Source organism: Anopheles arabiensis, chromosome 2 (genome assembly GCF_016920715.1).
Source record: "Anopheles arabiensis isolate DONGOLA chromosome 2, AaraD3, whole genome shotgun sequence".
In the NCBI taxonomy this organism is placed as follows: domain Eukaryota; kingdom Metazoa; phylum Arthropoda; class Insecta; order Diptera; family Culicidae; genus Anopheles; species Anopheles arabiensis.
In genome coordinates, this window is record NC_053517.1 from 80,465,095 (window position 1) to 80,479,947 (window position 14,853).

Below are 14,853 nucleotides of genomic sequence, written 5' to 3' on the forward strand. Positions count from 1 at the left end.
AAACATGAGTAAAGTTTAGTAATAAGGCCAAAATTCACCAATCTAGAGGCCAGCTGCACCCTGGAATGGCAAGATACCTTTGCATGAAATGAATCACTGTAAAAATGGTTCAAAATCGAATGAAAGCCTCTCAAAAATGTGGTTTCAGCTTTTTGCAGCGCATTTCACACAATTGCTGCAATTTTTTCACCCCAAAAGAGCGTTTTCCATTGCGATCGAGCAGCTGCAGCCGACTTGAAGTACGGAACGGTGCACTGTAAACGGGCGACTCCGAGCCGTTGTCAAAACCGCTTGTCATGTCAACGTTTGCGACGTTTGTCTTTTGGCAGCCCTTTTCGGATAGGGAAGAAAAGTTGCCGTAGGAAAAAAAGGAAAGACCAACAGCAGCAACAGCAGCGCGCAGCAAACGGGGACGGCGAAGTAGCAAAAGGTCGGTCGAAAAGATAGCAAAACGGCGAGCAGAAGGTGAACAGAAACGCCACCAGTCCCTACGTTTGCAACGACGGCAACCAGCAGAATGACGCTGCCGAGCAGTGCGCGGGTGTACGCGGATGTAAATTCGCATAAACCACGTGAATATTGGGACTACGAGAACTACATCGTCGACTGGGTGAACCAGGATGACTACCAGCTAGTGCGGAAGCTGGGCCGGGGCAAGTACAGCGAGGTGTTCGAGGCGATCAAAATGACGAGCAACGAGAAGTGCGTGGTGAAGATTCTGAAGCCGGTCAAGAAGAAAAAGATCAAGCGCGAGATCAAGATCCTGGAGAATCTGCGGGGCGGCACCAACATCATCACGCTGCTGGCGGTGGTGAAGGATCCGGTCTCCCGCACGCCGGCCCTCATCTTCGAGCATGTGAACAACACGGACTTCAAGCAGCTGTACCAAACGCTCAGCGATTACGACATCCGGTACTATCTGTACGAGCTGCTGAAGGCGCTCGACTACTGCCACAGCCTGGGCATCATGCACCGTGACGTGAAGCCACACAACGTGATGATCGATCACGAGAACCGCAAGCTCCGCCTGATCGACTGGGGCCTGGCCGAGTTCTACCATCCGGGGCAGGAGTACAACGTGCGGGTCGCGAGCCGCTACTTCAAGGGGCCGGAGCTGCTGGTCGACTACCAGATGTACGACTACTCGCTCGATATGTGGTCGCTGGGGTGCATGCTCGCGTCGATGATCTTCCGCAAGGAGCCGTTCTTCCACGGCCACGACAACTACGACCAGCTCGTGCGCATCGCGAAGGTGCTCGGCACCGAGGACCTGTTCGCCTATCTGGACAAATACAACATCGAGCTCGATCCGCGCTTCAACGACATCCTGTCGCGCCACTCGCGCAAGCGATGGGAGCGCTTCGTGCACTCGGAGAACCAGCACCTGGTGTCGCCCGAGGGGCTCGACTTTCTCGACAAGCTGCTGCGCTACGACCACTTCGAGCGCCTGACCGCGCGGGAGGCCATGGAGCATCCGTACTTTGCCATCATCGTCAACGGGCAGATGCCGCCACCGCCGACCTCCTCCGCCAAGGGCGGCACCAACTAAACATGCGCCCTGCCCTCCTCCGTCATGCCCGTCCACACCACCACCACGACCACCTTGTCTGCCGCCGCCCTGTCCTTGCGCACCAACGTACCGCAGCGAGGAGGGAGCAAGCATTTCCACCTCGGACAGCAGTGGAGTAGCAGCAGTAGCAGCGGGTGGATAAGATGCAGCCGACGCCGCCCCACTCCGTTCGGTGTGCCCGTCTCCCTTCCTTTCGCCGCCCTCGGTGGAGGATCGCGCCTGGCACGGATGCTGCTGGGAGGATGTGGTGCGTACGCGGCGCTGCTAACCATTCACACTTGGGGCGGAAAGAGACCGACGGCGATGGTGCGTGCTTGTCGGCCGGACATGACCGAGCGCCGGGGAGGTGTCGAGCGAAAATGAAGAGTAAGTAGCGCGCTTAAAACGAGTAAGGTTTTGACGGAACGGGCGTGAGAGCGGGAACGCGGGAGCTTTGGATGCCGTTCTTTCCAATTCCGGATTGAGTGCGTGTCCATTGCCGTGCGCTTTCGCAGAGAGAGAAGAAGAAAAAACGAATAATCGGCATATTGATAAACACAGAAAAAGAAACGTATAACAAAACATGAAGAAAAAAGCTAGTAGGGGAAGAAAAAGTTTAGCCCGAATATTTGAAACAAACAACAAACAGCAAAACAAAACAAAAAAGCGGGGATTATTTTAGAATAGGTTCACATATGCTAAACGAGAGAATTTAAAACGTAGCAGAAAACGCATTGAACAACTGAGGGAAAGTGGCAAGTACGAAGCGAGAGCGATTAAATGAAGGGTCGAGAGAGAGAGAGTGCGAACAGAGAAAGTACGAGTGCGAGTTTGAGGAGAAGATGCTAAGAACATCAAATAAGTAACCTTTCATGTAAAATGCGCTTTATCTCCATCCCCTTCTTCTCAGCAGGGAGAAAAGCATAAAAGGGAAATGGAGGAAAACAAAAGCAAACAAACATCGGTAAATCTAGTAAAACAAGGAAAAATGCAAGGCACGAACATCAAACCACTAACCTTACGAAGGATAGGAGTCGGATAACCGGGATACACGGTAGCCAGAAAGGACATGAACATGTTTTGCCCGCTTCGTCTCCCGTGCCGTGACCGAGGCATTTGTAGCAAATCCCATTCAATCCCAGCAGCAGAAAGCCCCGGTTAGAGGAACGGGTACTAGAAAGCGAAGGCTAGGAATCACGAGTCAGCCCCTTGACGCCCCCACCACCTCACCCTCAAAAACACTCATTTATTAAGCAGGATAGTGAACATTTCTTTGCACCACATATAATGATCATGCTTCAGTGAGATATAAATATAAACCCAGGATGAATTCGACAACCCTAACTCCCTTTTTCAAAAAAAACCCGACGTTGCTGAGGTGCAACAGAAGCGTCATGGCGGTTTATCCTTTTTCCAAAGGCAGGAAGCAGCATAGTAGGCTTACGCATTTACACCACGCAGGATAACAAGCGAACAGAAGAAGAATTGCTAACACACCACACCCCATCGTCATTTGAATTTCGAGGTGCACTAAGCTCATAGTGCATACCATCTCACTCTCTCTCTCTCTCTTTTGCTACGTGGTTCAGTTTGTGAGTGCGTGAGCGTATCGCGACACTAATTATTGGGTATCGATCGTGCAGCCGCTGTGTACTCGCGTGTGAACATGAAAAATATTGCGACAAAAAAAGAAGCGCGCGCAACACAGAAAAAGCGCGGAAGCAAATCCCCGGGGCTTGTGTTTGGTGAAGGTTCTTTCGGTACGTAACACTAGAAGGTCGGACGCGTTTTTGCAAACAACCAACCACCACCATCCCATAGAAATGCAAGGTCCGTTTGCGGTCTTTGTGTTTCCCCGTCTACTTAGATGGAGTTGGAGTAAAATGTCTCACGGTGAAAGTTCTGCGCTAGCTAATTCCTTCAGTTCTTTTCACTTGCTCGTGAACATGGGTTTCGCTTTGTAATTTGGAAAGGGGGAAAAAACGCCACCAATTCCCACAAACGTACTCGTAAAAGTAGTGGTGCCCTTGATGTTTGATTGTATCGCTCCTCCCCCCAGTAGGATTGTTCGATTATGATGAGAAGAATTGATGTGTTTATGCTTTCGCTCTTCTTTCTATTTCATTTATTTTGTATCCTTTTAAAACCATCTGTTCTCGTTTCTCTCTGTCTCTCTCTCTCTATAGTTCTCTCATTTTCATTAAACTCTCCGCTAGTATCCAACCTTCCCATCGTTTTGTGTTTTTAAATGTATCTCAACTATTTCTTTTCTTCACCGACTTATGCTAGACTTTCTCTCGTTTTACACTTAGGTTTGTGCGGTTCTTCCCACAAGCACACACACACACACCCTCTTAGCCTGTGCGCACCACCATGCTTTGTTTTTCGCTCGTGTCTACTACTTTCCGTTTCCTCCCCATCTTTTTTTCTCTCATTGTAAGCAAAACAGCAGTTTATATAGAAACAGATTTAAACAAACAAACAAAACGAAACAAAAAAAGAACGCTAGGATTATTACAAAACAGGTATTTTGTTCTGCTCTTTTCTTTTGTAATTAAAGTGAAATCAAATATTAATAAAAAAAAACAATACCCTCAAAATGGCCGCCTCTGAAATCCCCACTCCCACCACCCCCTTCTACCAATCCAACCCATTGGTTAACACGGGGCGAGGGAGGTCGGGGGATGATTATGAACAACAGGAAGAGGAAAGAATAAGAAATAAAACTTACCCGGTCCCTCAACGGTAGTCTCCCATCCCCAGCCCACATCTGCTCAGAGGGAAGAGGGACGCTCATCGATCAATTCACGCTCGCTGCTAGCTAGTAGTAGTAGGCTGTTTGTTGGCAGGATATGCATTTCGTTTGTTTTACATATTTGTTGTTACTGTCGTAGAGTAGTCGCTGTTCGTTATTTAAACCAATCACCCCACAACATTGCCCCTCCACAGGGGGTTAATTTAGAAAACCGTTCACAACTCCCGGCTAACCGTGACGGATCGGAGAGCAGAAAACAGCAACGCGACAGACCGGAAGTGGTGAAGCAGGGGAGGCAGACAGAGCTGAGCCGAGATCCCCCGCAGAGAATTGATGGCGAGCATGGACACAAGCGACCCCCCGTAGTGGAGCATAATAATTAGTGGATGTATGTAGTGGAAGCTTGTGTTGTATGTTAAGGGCAAAAGCGCTTTCCCTTCCCTGCGTATCTGTTTTGTCACTCCTTTTCCACTTCCGCCAGTCGTTGATGCGATCACGTGGTCCTCCTGTTAAGCATGGCGTGGATATCTTTAGCATATTATGTTTTACCCTGTGTCTTTTTTTAATAATTATTGTTTTAACGAACACACACCTAAAACCCCCCAATTCGTGGTTCTCTCTCTCTCTCTCTCCCGGGCTGGAAAGGCGTACGACGGTGAGGAGGTTTTTTTTTTCAAATGAATCAACCCAAGTCGTTAGGTGATCGTGAAATAAATGCATCTATGAAATAGCCGTTAGAGTATATATGTTTGAATTAAATATTTCAATTTCTTCCTTCCTTAAATTTTGGGTATGTCGATGCTTATCCCCCCCCCCCCCCCTAATTGCCCAATCCCAATCTCTTCCCTTTACAACACACAATATGGATAAACAATAAAGATGAATCTTTGGAAGGAGAAACCAACAACCCGTGGTTCACTTCATTCGTTCGGATGACATCCTACAAAACTTCGCGTTTAATTAAATCTACCACACTCACGTGCTTCTTTACTCTTTGCGATTTGCGGGTTTTATTCGTCCATTAAATTGTGTATTGTTTTCCACTCTCCCACTACCACCCTGTTCCGGGTGGATACACTTGAAAAAACAAAAAGAAGGACGAACTATATACAAATTCATTCAAAGGGTTTCTGTGGGTTTTTAGCACTATGTGAAATGGTACTGCCTAAACGTAGTTCCGACCCCTACCTACACACAGCAACGTGCGTAGGGCTGGACCATGTAGAAGAGTGTTTAATTGTTTATAATCAATTATTCTAACGTCTCACACACCACACGATTCGACGGGTTTAAAATGTGTGATTGTTACTTTCTTTCGTTTTTTTTATTGTTGCTGCTGCTGCTGAGGTGTAATACTTCCAAACGCGGCACGAAACGGGCTCAATGCGGGATGGTGGAAGAATAGTGGTCGCCTGACTGACTGACTGACTGGCTCTGTACTGTACAGTCCATGTAAGAGTAGTTGCATAAATTCAATCCCAATTTCGTTTAGAAGACTTTATAGAAAATATCTACTCGCAAAGTTCGCTTGTGAACAGGGTACAGCGTGTTTGACCTTTTGTTATGAATTATTCACGATTCTCTGTGCTCTCTTTCTTTCCTTCCCTCGATCAGACTATTTAAAAATCAGTAAAACAGACACAATCATCTGAAGAATTGAAGTACTACTAATCGCACATAAATCAATTCCAGATTGCACGTTAAACTAACAGCATTTAAATGAAAGTTACTTTAACTGATATAAGCTGAGGACAAAATGTATGTTCCATTAAATCTAGTTAAAAGGTTTTCCCATCCCTTGACCAGTGTTGAGATTTATCCTCTTGTTTTGCTGTTAAATTATTGTTTAAAAAAAAGAAGAAGAACGTTCTCCACCTTCCGTAGTCACCGGGACAAACAAGACCTGCTGCCACCGCACTCAGCCCAGCACCAGTACACAACTTGCTGCTATATACTAATATAATCCTGGGAGGGGGACAAAACGAACACACACCCATTTCACGATCCTCGCGAGGAGCGCATTGCGCGAAACTGGCTCAGCAGCGTGCCCTTCGGTATCTTGACCCGCGCATTCGTCTTAATGTTATGCACCGTCAGCATGTGCCGGTTGTAGTAGTAATGGTACCCGAAATCCTTCCCACAACACTCGTAGCTGTTCTGGTACGTGATGCAGATATGGTTGCCGCTGTAGTTCCCGTCGGACGTGCGCGCGTTCGGCGTGAGACACGTGGCGCACTCGAGCGGCTTCGGGTGCTCGTGGCGGTACACGTGCCGCTGCAGCAGATCCTCGCTTTCGTACGAAACCAGACAGATTTCGCACACGAAGTAGCTTTGAATCTAAATCAAAGCGGGGAGAATTAATTTGAGCGATGCTTTTCAACCTTGTTCCCCTGTCTTCTCCCCCCCAAACCTCCCATTGACAACCTTACCTTGTGTATGAGCTCCATGTGCGCACGAAGCTTCTCGCGCCGCCCGTACGACGTGTGGCACACCGTGCAGGGGAACCGCTGGTCCTGATGGATCGTCGCATGGTGGCGCTTCAGGTGGTACCCCGTCTTGAACGACAGGGGACACTCCGGACAGGGGAACTTGCGCAGCGCCAGCTCGGCCGGTGACTCCTCCTTCGGAAGCTTTGGCTTGCGCTTGCCGGTACTTTGCCGTTTTCGAGGTTGTTTGGTTTTTTGAGCCGCCCCGCCACCAGTGACCGATGCAGCCGCTGCTGCCGCTGCCGCAGCCGCCGCCGCAGCCAGATGCATCCCGTTTGCCACCTCCGGTGACCCATCTTCGTCGCTTTCCGTGTTGTAAGGGTTTTTGAAGTACATATCCGGCTGGCCTAACCGCTTGCCGAGATCTAGCCCGGCGAGCGACGCAAAGTGTAGCGGTATCGAGGAGCCTTCCGCTACATTCGGCGGCACGTTCGGCATTGTACCGGGTGGGTAATACTTTTTCATATCGGCTGGCGTGAATTGGTCGTAGTTCGGCATTGGTTGTGATCTGCCCACGGCGCCAGCGTTTGGATGCATGCGTGCTTCGTCCATGGAGAGGGGGAGTGGGGCTTAGTGTTCCTGCGAGCAGCTAGAGGCGTAAGGCATGGGTACACGCTTGGATGTGTGTGTGTGCTGTTTTCGGTATGCCCGATCCCGGTATTTGCACCTGAAGCGAAGCTTTAGCGGTAGTAGGGAGCTTTAACCCGAGTCAAAAGGCACCACGAAGTTTACGTATTACTCTATCCACGCATCAGGTCGAGGAAAAGCGTCCAATGTATTCAAATGTCTTCAACAGTCCCTTTCAATCGCTGTAATTAAACAGAAAAATGCATGAAAAAAGGATTGCTTCGGTACATCTTTCCGCATCATTTGCTCGCTTCCTCTACTTTTACGCACAGCAGGACATCGTGTGTACGTCACTGCACCACACACACTCTGCGGGGCATCATTGTGCCAGCCGTGTAGCAAAATCAACCTCAAAAGCAAAACACACTCTCCCACACACATTCGGGGGACGAAACTTGTTCTAACCGGAAAGATGGTGATGCTGATAGTTTTCCCCCCAAACAAACTATTTACTTAAGAGCTTCGGTCCGTCTTGCTTCACCTTCCACAATGGACGCACGGTGGCTTGGTAGCTTGCGGTAGCAGGAGGCATCCCCTTGGCATTTGCCGAAGTTTTGCCCAGAGTTGCCCCGGGCAATGGCGAGCGTAGTGAGAGGGAAACGTTTTTGGCTTACCATTTACTACGACGGTCGGCGGTTTCAGTGATCGCAGGATGGCGGAAAATATGTTACGCTGTGGTCGTCGCTCTTTGGTTTTTAGGGGGCACAAGCGAGATTGTTGTTTTCCAAATTGTTTACCATCAAGACGAGCGTGACGTTTACACGCAGCAGACGCAATCGATCGTTTTGCGCGCATCGCAACTAGTCGCGTGGATGACAGATTTGGTTTGATGTTTAGCGGTGACCGTTGGTTGCGCTGTACATTTCTTTCAATTTATAGAGATTATTTCTATTGGCAAAACAGGACAATAAAATGACAGGAATGTTATGAAAAAAACAATATTTAATTTTTAGAAAAAAGTCGCCGGTTTCACTTTCAAAATTACACTTTCTAATCACAATCGATTAATAATTCATCCAGCAGGAGCTCACAATTTGTACAAATGCCTTCCTCTAAACGAGAAAAACAAAGATTTTACTGTAGAATCTCGATACTAAGCAATTCAACACTCCTATCGTGCCTAGAGGGTGTAAATTGACCAGTTTCGTCCGATTGTTGGGATAATAATTCGTCCTCTATATCTGACTCACAATCATACTGCAAATAAGTCATAAAGAAATGGATTATTTTTCTTATTTCACAACATTTATGAAAATGGCTAAATTTACTTACTTGTGCTGTTGCACCCATAGCATCAAACTGTCCCAAACCGGTGGCCTCATGCACTCTTCTACTGCACCGATGATTGTTGTACTTATGCTCACTAGCGTACACACCGAGACACCTACCGCAAACATAGTTCCCGGAATGTGCATGAGTCTCTCTATGGTGCCGTAACTGTTCGTCACTGTAAATGATACAAAAGATTGATTGTTGGTACTTTTTAGCAGTACACACCAGCATTAAAATACCTTTGGAACTGCTTCCCGCACGTTTCACATTTCCATCCCGTTGGTGTGTCCTTTTTATTGTGCGACAGCAATAGCGCCCGGGCGATATCATGGCTTTCGACGTGCTTTTTGAAAAGATCGTAGAATTTTATCCTATACCCACAGGTACGGCACTTGAAAACCTTATGATCATCATGGATATGTTTCTGCAACGAGGCTTGATCCAGGAACCACTCGCGACAAATTTCCTCATAAGGACAGATCCATTTTTTCGCTCTACCCGTACCATCCGCTTCTTGGGCCGATCGGGATCGATGCCGTTGTTCTACCGCTCTTGGGGAAGTAGCACTGCAATCGATTTGAAAACAGCTTGCAGGAATTGTTTCCTCGCATCGATTCACCATCGCGCCGGTGTCAGGTCGGGGAAGGTCTTGCTCAAACGTTGTGTACTTTTTCACCCGTCCGTATGTTGCCACTTCTGCCTCCAGCCGCTGCAGGGTAATGTTTTCCTCCGCTGCTTGGCATATGTTGAGATTCTTTAGAACGTTCGCCAAGTAGTCGCCCTGGGCGGCGTAAAGCTCTGCCAGCGGTTGCCTGTTGCCCTTGAGCAGCTGTGCCATTCCGGTGCTAAACCTTTTCAAACACTGCAACTGTCTTTGGTAGTGGTGGAATTGTATCAGCACCTCCAAACACTCCGCACACACCTTATCCGGCAGGAGATGGTGGATGCCGGTACGTTCCTGTACCCGATGGGAAGAATAAAGAACGAACGTTCAGAGGATGGTTCCGTAACCCGCATTTGCTACCTCACCCTCATTATTACCTTGGAATCGACTACTTCTCTCGTTATTTCATCAAACTTTTGCTCGATCGTACTTTCCAGCGCCTCGCTGTAGGAAGCGAACGGCGTGAACAGCTTCTCATCATCGATCGCCCGAAGACAGAGCGCACAAAGGTTGGGGAATTTCTGCAACCGATAGACAATCTTCTCCAGCATGGGCGATTCATCCTGCAGGAAAAGATTAAACGCTTTAGCTTGACTTTCTTCCTATAGTTCCACTGTGAGCGAGAAATTGTACCTTCAGTTCTTCCGCTATCGTCACTCCACTGTACGTGTGATCGAAATCTGTCGACGGTTCCGCGGACGGATTGTTTTGCCGGTACAGCTCTTCCAAACGCTGCTGGCGCACAAGCTCCTCGAGCTTCTGCTTTTTGGAAATGGTAACAACCATCCCCTCCCGCACCGAAGGAACCGCATCCACACGCAAACGGCGCAGATTTTTGCTCAACTTTAGCAACGGCGAGTGAGCCATCTGATAGTCCTCGTGGCGAAAGTGGGCCGAACAGACGGCGTCGGTCTTGAAGGGCGTCCAATCGACGCCCCGACGGCAAAACGCCATCCATCGGCTGCGCAGCGCCTCGTCCGCCGGGAAGGCGTGAAAGATTAGGGCCAGCTTGCGCTTCCTAACATCCACCCGGCGGTTGTTGCAGAATGCAGCCGCACATTTGGAATTGGGCATTTCGGGGGCCGTGGGTTATGCTGGAAACGGAATGGGGATATACATTTTACAATGGTGTCTCACGTGTTACTATCATCGCCAGGAGCTTACCAAAAGTATGCAAGAGTTGGCACAAGATTTGATTTAGAGGGTAAAAAGGACTGTTCACTTTTGAAACGAAATAAACAAACAATCAAACAGAAACACGCAGACACCTGGTCCAAGCAGGTATTTTCATCCACTTCCTATGGCGGCCATTTTGATTAGCACAGTTTGACAGATATCAACCACACGTTGGGTTTCACGAATCTTTCGTTGTGATTCATTCATATGAATCTTACAGTGATGAGTGATTCAAATCTCGTCCCAACTCTTCAAAGATTCATAAATCTCTAAGGATTAATGTATAGGCTGGCATGACCACGTAGGTTGCTACGCCAACGCAGGTTGCTACGCAGAAATGGCTAAACTTGTTCAGATAAATTCGAAACCATTCCGTTGAGTTCTGAAAACATTAGTGGTGGGAGCTCGGAATCGGACCTACCTGATTCCGATTCCGTGTTCGGAATCAATTCCGGAGCCGATTCCGATGCTGAAATCGATTCCGATTCCGGAGCCGATTCCGGAGCCGATTCTGGAGCCGATTCCGGAGCCGATTCCGGAGAAGATTCTGGAGCCGATTTCGGAGCCGATACCGAAGTTGGCTCCGGAGCCGATTCCGGAGTTGGCTCCGGAGCCGATTCCGGTGTTGACTCCGGAGTGAAATCATTCCGGGAATCTCCATGAGAATGGATCTTCTACAAGTAAATTTGGATTTTTGCGGTTATCAATAAGTAGTATGATTGGACCCAAACGCCTTTTTAGCCGATTCTGATTTATGAGCCATTTCCGATTCGAGAGCCGACTTCGATTCCGAAACCGATTCCGGAGTCGATTCCGGAGTCGATTCCGGAACCGACTCCGATTCCGGAGCCGATTCCGGAGTCGATTCCGGAACCGATTCCTATTCCGGAGCCGATTCCGGAGTCGATTCCGGAACCGATTCCTATTCCGGAGCCGATTCCGGAATCATCTCTGGAGCCGATTCCGGAGTCGATTCCGATTCCGGAGCCGATTCCGGAATCGATTCCGGAAACTGATTCCGGACCTACTATCCGGAATCGATTCCAGAAAACTGCGGAGCTAGCCGGAATCGATTCCGACAAAAACTTCATTTTTCTCATCACTAGAAAACATGCGTTCATTTATTCTGTTCTGCCATTTCAGTTTTCGTCGCTTCCAACCTTACCTACATATAGTCATGATCTAAATAAGACAGTAATGCCCCCTTTGTGGGCACCTCTTCCGAGCCTAGCGGATCGACACTCCACGCATCATTTTCCGAATCATCGATACATGCTGAATCACTTGTTTGGTGGCCGCCTTTTGTACTGAATCTGTTGCTGCCAGACTGGGGCAAACTAATAAACACACCGGTCCCAACCGAAGAATGACTTTGCATATGATGCTCAAGAACTGCGGCACTGAAATCGTGAAAGAATGGGAATGAAAAGAATGTCCCATATGTTCCGTTGCCGTGTTTCCCTTACCTTTGAAATACCTTCAAGCAAATGTCACATTTCACTCCCGCGCTCTTACTTTTACTATTATGGTCCAACAGCAGCGCACGTGCGACGGCGTGACTTTCGAGGTGCTTTTTAAACACGTCGTAAAACTTCACCTTCAACCCACAGGTGTCGCATTTGAAGTACTTATGCCGGGTGGCCATGTGTAGCTTCAGGGAGGCTTGGTCCGCGAACCACCTGTTGCAAACGTTCACGAACGGACAGCACCAGGTCTCCTTCCAGCTGCCGTCCGGCTCACGTTTCCGCGGTCTGCCGCGTTTTTGTTTCTGCGCCAGAAGGCCGCTGGCAGAAGCAGAGATGCTAGGAGCCGCATCTACCGTAGCCTGCTCGACAACCATTTCCACCGCGGGTGCCTCATTTACCTTTATCTTTGTGTGCTGCTGTACGGGTGGGAAGGCAACCGCCACCTCCGGTTTCTGTTCCTGCACGTACATATCCAGCGTAACGCCCTGTGCCGTCTCGGGATACAGGTTAAACGCTTTCTCCGTCTCCGGACAGATGTTGAGATTCTTCAGCACGTTCGTCAAGTAGTCGCCTTCGACTGCGTACAGGGTTTGTAGCGGTTTGCGGTTCCCTTTGCGCAGCTGCGCCATCCCGGTGCTAAACATGCGCAGGCATTTCAGCTGTCTTTGGTACTGGTGGTACGATACGAGCGCATCCAAGCACGCCTTGCACACTTTCTCGGGCAGCATATGCTGTAGGGCGGCACGTTCCTGTAGGAGCCAAAGAAACAATTCTCAATATGTCGGTACCATGCCAACACACACCAAGCCACGAAGCTCACGTACCTCTTTATCCGTCGCTGTTGCTGCAATTTCGTCAAACTTTTCGCCAATCGTGCAACGCAGCTCGTTATGGTATTGAGTGAGCGGAAAGAACTGTTTGTTGTCCGCGCAAGCTGTAAAGCAGAAGGCGCATAGGTTCGGGAATTGGTGCAGGCGGTAAACGTAGTTCGGTAAGCGGTTCTACAGCGACAGAAAGCAATCGTTACGAACAATCCAGCGACACTACATGGTCAGTTTAGTACCTTGTGGCCTTGAAGCAGCTCCTCGACCGCGTCTATGCCGTGGGCAGTGTCGTTGTTGTACAGCTGTTCGTACAGCTGTTTGCGTGTCGCCTCTTCAATCACTCTGCTCGTCGCTATGGGAATGGGCACACCATTCCGGATGGATGGTACAGCTGGAATCGGGAAGGGATCGAAACAACGATTTAATTACTACTCCCTGAACAAAGCAACCTAAACTCCGCCCAACCGTACCATTGATTTTAAGCATTCGATACAGCCGGTTCGCTTGCAGCAGCGGGGACCGGGTCATTTGATAATCATCCTTTGTGAAGTGATTCGAACACACCAAACCGTTCTTGGGTGGCTTCCAGTTCGGGCCCTGTTTGCAGAACTCGTGCCATTTCTGCTTCAGCAGCGGGTCAGTGGGAAACTTGTGGAAGATGATGTCCAGCTGAAGGGATTTCACTCGCTCCCGGTTGAAGGTACAGGACGCTACCGAACAGCCTTCGGGCATTTTGTGGTAAATGTGCTGCAAATAAGAGGTACCATCACTATACAACGTACAATTGGTCATATCCAAATTACGTACCAAGGATCGTTATTGCTTTGTGGAGTAATTTACACTGAAATATGCTTTCTAAAGTCGTCGCCTGCTTAGTGCCTTTGCTTCACTAGCCCATTCACGTACAAAGGTAAACAAACCAAGTTGTTGTTCCCCAGAGCATCCGGAGTAAAGTAACACTGCGGTGCGGAAGAAAATTGATAAATACCTCGCAAAAAGAGTGTATTTGATGTTAGAAATTAGATTTACAATATGTTCAACACACAAATGAAACCAATCAACTCGGAAGGCGCTAAAAAAGATAAACAACACCAACAAGACTGTCAAACGATTTGTTTGTCCTCCAACATGAAGTACCCTATACACGATGAAATATATTCGGATACGTAGCATGTCAACTTCTTCTGCTTCATCTTCTTTGGCTTAACAACCGTTGTCGGTCAAGGCCTGCCTACTAGTGATGGGCGGGTCGACCCGAACCTATCGGGTCGGAGCCATCCGTAAGCGACCCGGAGACGTTCGGGTCGACCCGAACGGTACAAGTAGGTTCAGTGGGTGCAACGACTCCGGTAGGTGCGAGAAAGCATAAGCGACTCCTACCCGTTTTTGCAACGAGTTCGGGTCGGGTCGGGTGGGTCGAGGTGGGTTCATTCCGACCCGCGGGTGCAGCGAGTTCGGGTCGACCCGACTGATGAGTAGGTGCGAGAAAGCATAAGCGACTCCGACCTGTTGGTAGAGCGAGTTCAGGTCGGGTCGAGTCAAGATAGGTTCAATCCGACCCGACCCGAACTCGCTGACCAGAACTGCCTACCATTTGTGGGCTTGGTTTTCAGTGACTTATTGATTTCCCCCCATAGCAGGATAGTCAGTCCTACGTATGGCAGCACGGTCTATTTGGGGCTTGAACCCATGACGGGCATGTTGTTAGTGATGGATAAAGTTGGCAAAATCCGGAGTCAACTCCCATCCGACTCCGATAATTTCGGCACCGACTCCGGAAGGTAGGTCCACCCAGCATTATCTGGAGTCGTTCGGAATCGTTCGGAGTCATCCGAAGTCATCGGGAGTTGTCCAAAATTGGTTGGAGTCGGAGTCATCCGGAGAAATCCGGAGTCGGCCTTCGACACAAAGACCTGTGTACGAAGTGCGCGCACTAAGTGAAAGAAACACAACGAAATTAAATGCCTGATCACAAGCACATTGCAGCGGCCGGCTATTGTTGACTCCGACCAACTCCAATTCCGATCGGCTCTA

At 48.8% G+C, this 14,853-nt stretch overlaps 4 protein-coding genes across 6 annotated transcripts; 1 reads left to right on the top strand and 3 right to left on the bottom strand.

Annotated features, from left to right (window-relative positions):
- Positions 1-307: 307 nt before the first annotated feature.
- LOC120905036 (casein kinase II subunit alpha) lies at positions 308-5,034 on the top strand. Its single transcript, XM_040315667.1, has one exon. It carries the CDS (start codon positions 518-520, stop codon positions 1,547-1,549), a length of 1,032 nt encoding a protein of 343 aa, XP_040171601.1. The 5' UTR covers positions 308-517; the 3' UTR covers positions 1,550-5,034.
- Positions 5,035-5,287: 253 nt separating this feature from the next.
- On the bottom strand, positions 5,288-8,163 carry LOC120905039 (zinc finger protein 575-like). 2 transcript variants are annotated; one of them, XM_040315679.1, is made up of 3 exons: positions 8,032-8,163; positions 6,734-7,599; positions 5,288-6,641 (listed from the first exon to the last, which is right to left on the bottom strand). In XM_040315679.1, exons 2-3 carry the CDS (start codon positions 7,340-7,342, stop codon positions 6,303-6,305), a joined length of 948 nt encoding a protein of 315 aa, XP_040171613.1. In that variant the 5' UTR covers positions 7,343-7,599; positions 8,032-8,163; the 3' UTR covers positions 5,288-6,302. The 2 variants fall into 2 exon arrangements, with proteins under 2 accessions (XP_040171613.1, XP_040171623.1); XM_040315689.1 differs by lacking the exon at positions 8,032-8,163 and adding an exon at positions 7,688-7,963.
- Positions 8,164-8,341: 178 nt separating this feature from the next.
- On the bottom strand, positions 8,342-10,812 carry LOC120895257. The gene is made up of 6 exons (XM_040298422.1): positions 10,518-10,812; positions 9,987-10,447; positions 9,731-9,916; positions 8,929-9,647; positions 8,690-8,864; positions 8,342-8,614 (listed from the first exon to the last, which is right to left on the bottom strand). Exons 2-6 carry the CDS (start codon positions 10,425-10,427, stop codon positions 8,492-8,494), a joined length of 1,644 nt encoding a protein of 547 aa, XP_040154356.1. The 5' UTR covers positions 10,428-10,447; positions 10,518-10,812; the 3' UTR covers positions 8,342-8,491.
- A 5-nt stretch (positions 10,813-10,817) lies between these two features.
- On the bottom strand, positions 10,818-14,078 carry LOC120895258. 2 transcript variants are annotated; one of them, XM_040298424.1, is made up of 7 exons: positions 13,627-14,078; positions 13,290-13,566; positions 13,059-13,210; positions 12,820-12,996; positions 11,996-12,744; positions 11,695-11,929; positions 10,818-10,911 (listed from the first exon to the last, which is right to left on the bottom strand). In XM_040298424.1, the coding sequence occupies exons 2-6, from the start codon at positions 13,549-13,551 to the stop codon at positions 11,695-11,697; spliced, it is 1,575 nt and encodes a 524-aa protein (XP_040154358.1). In that variant the 5' UTR covers positions 13,552-13,566; positions 13,627-14,078; the 3' UTR covers positions 10,818-10,911. The 2 variants fall into 2 exon arrangements, with proteins under 2 accessions (XP_040154358.1, XP_040154357.1); XM_040298423.1 differs by lacking the exon at positions 10,818-10,911 and having other exon boundaries at positions 11,578-11,929; positions 13,627-13,778; positions 13,849-14,077.
- Between the last annotated feature and the right edge of the window lie 775 nt (positions 14,079-14,853).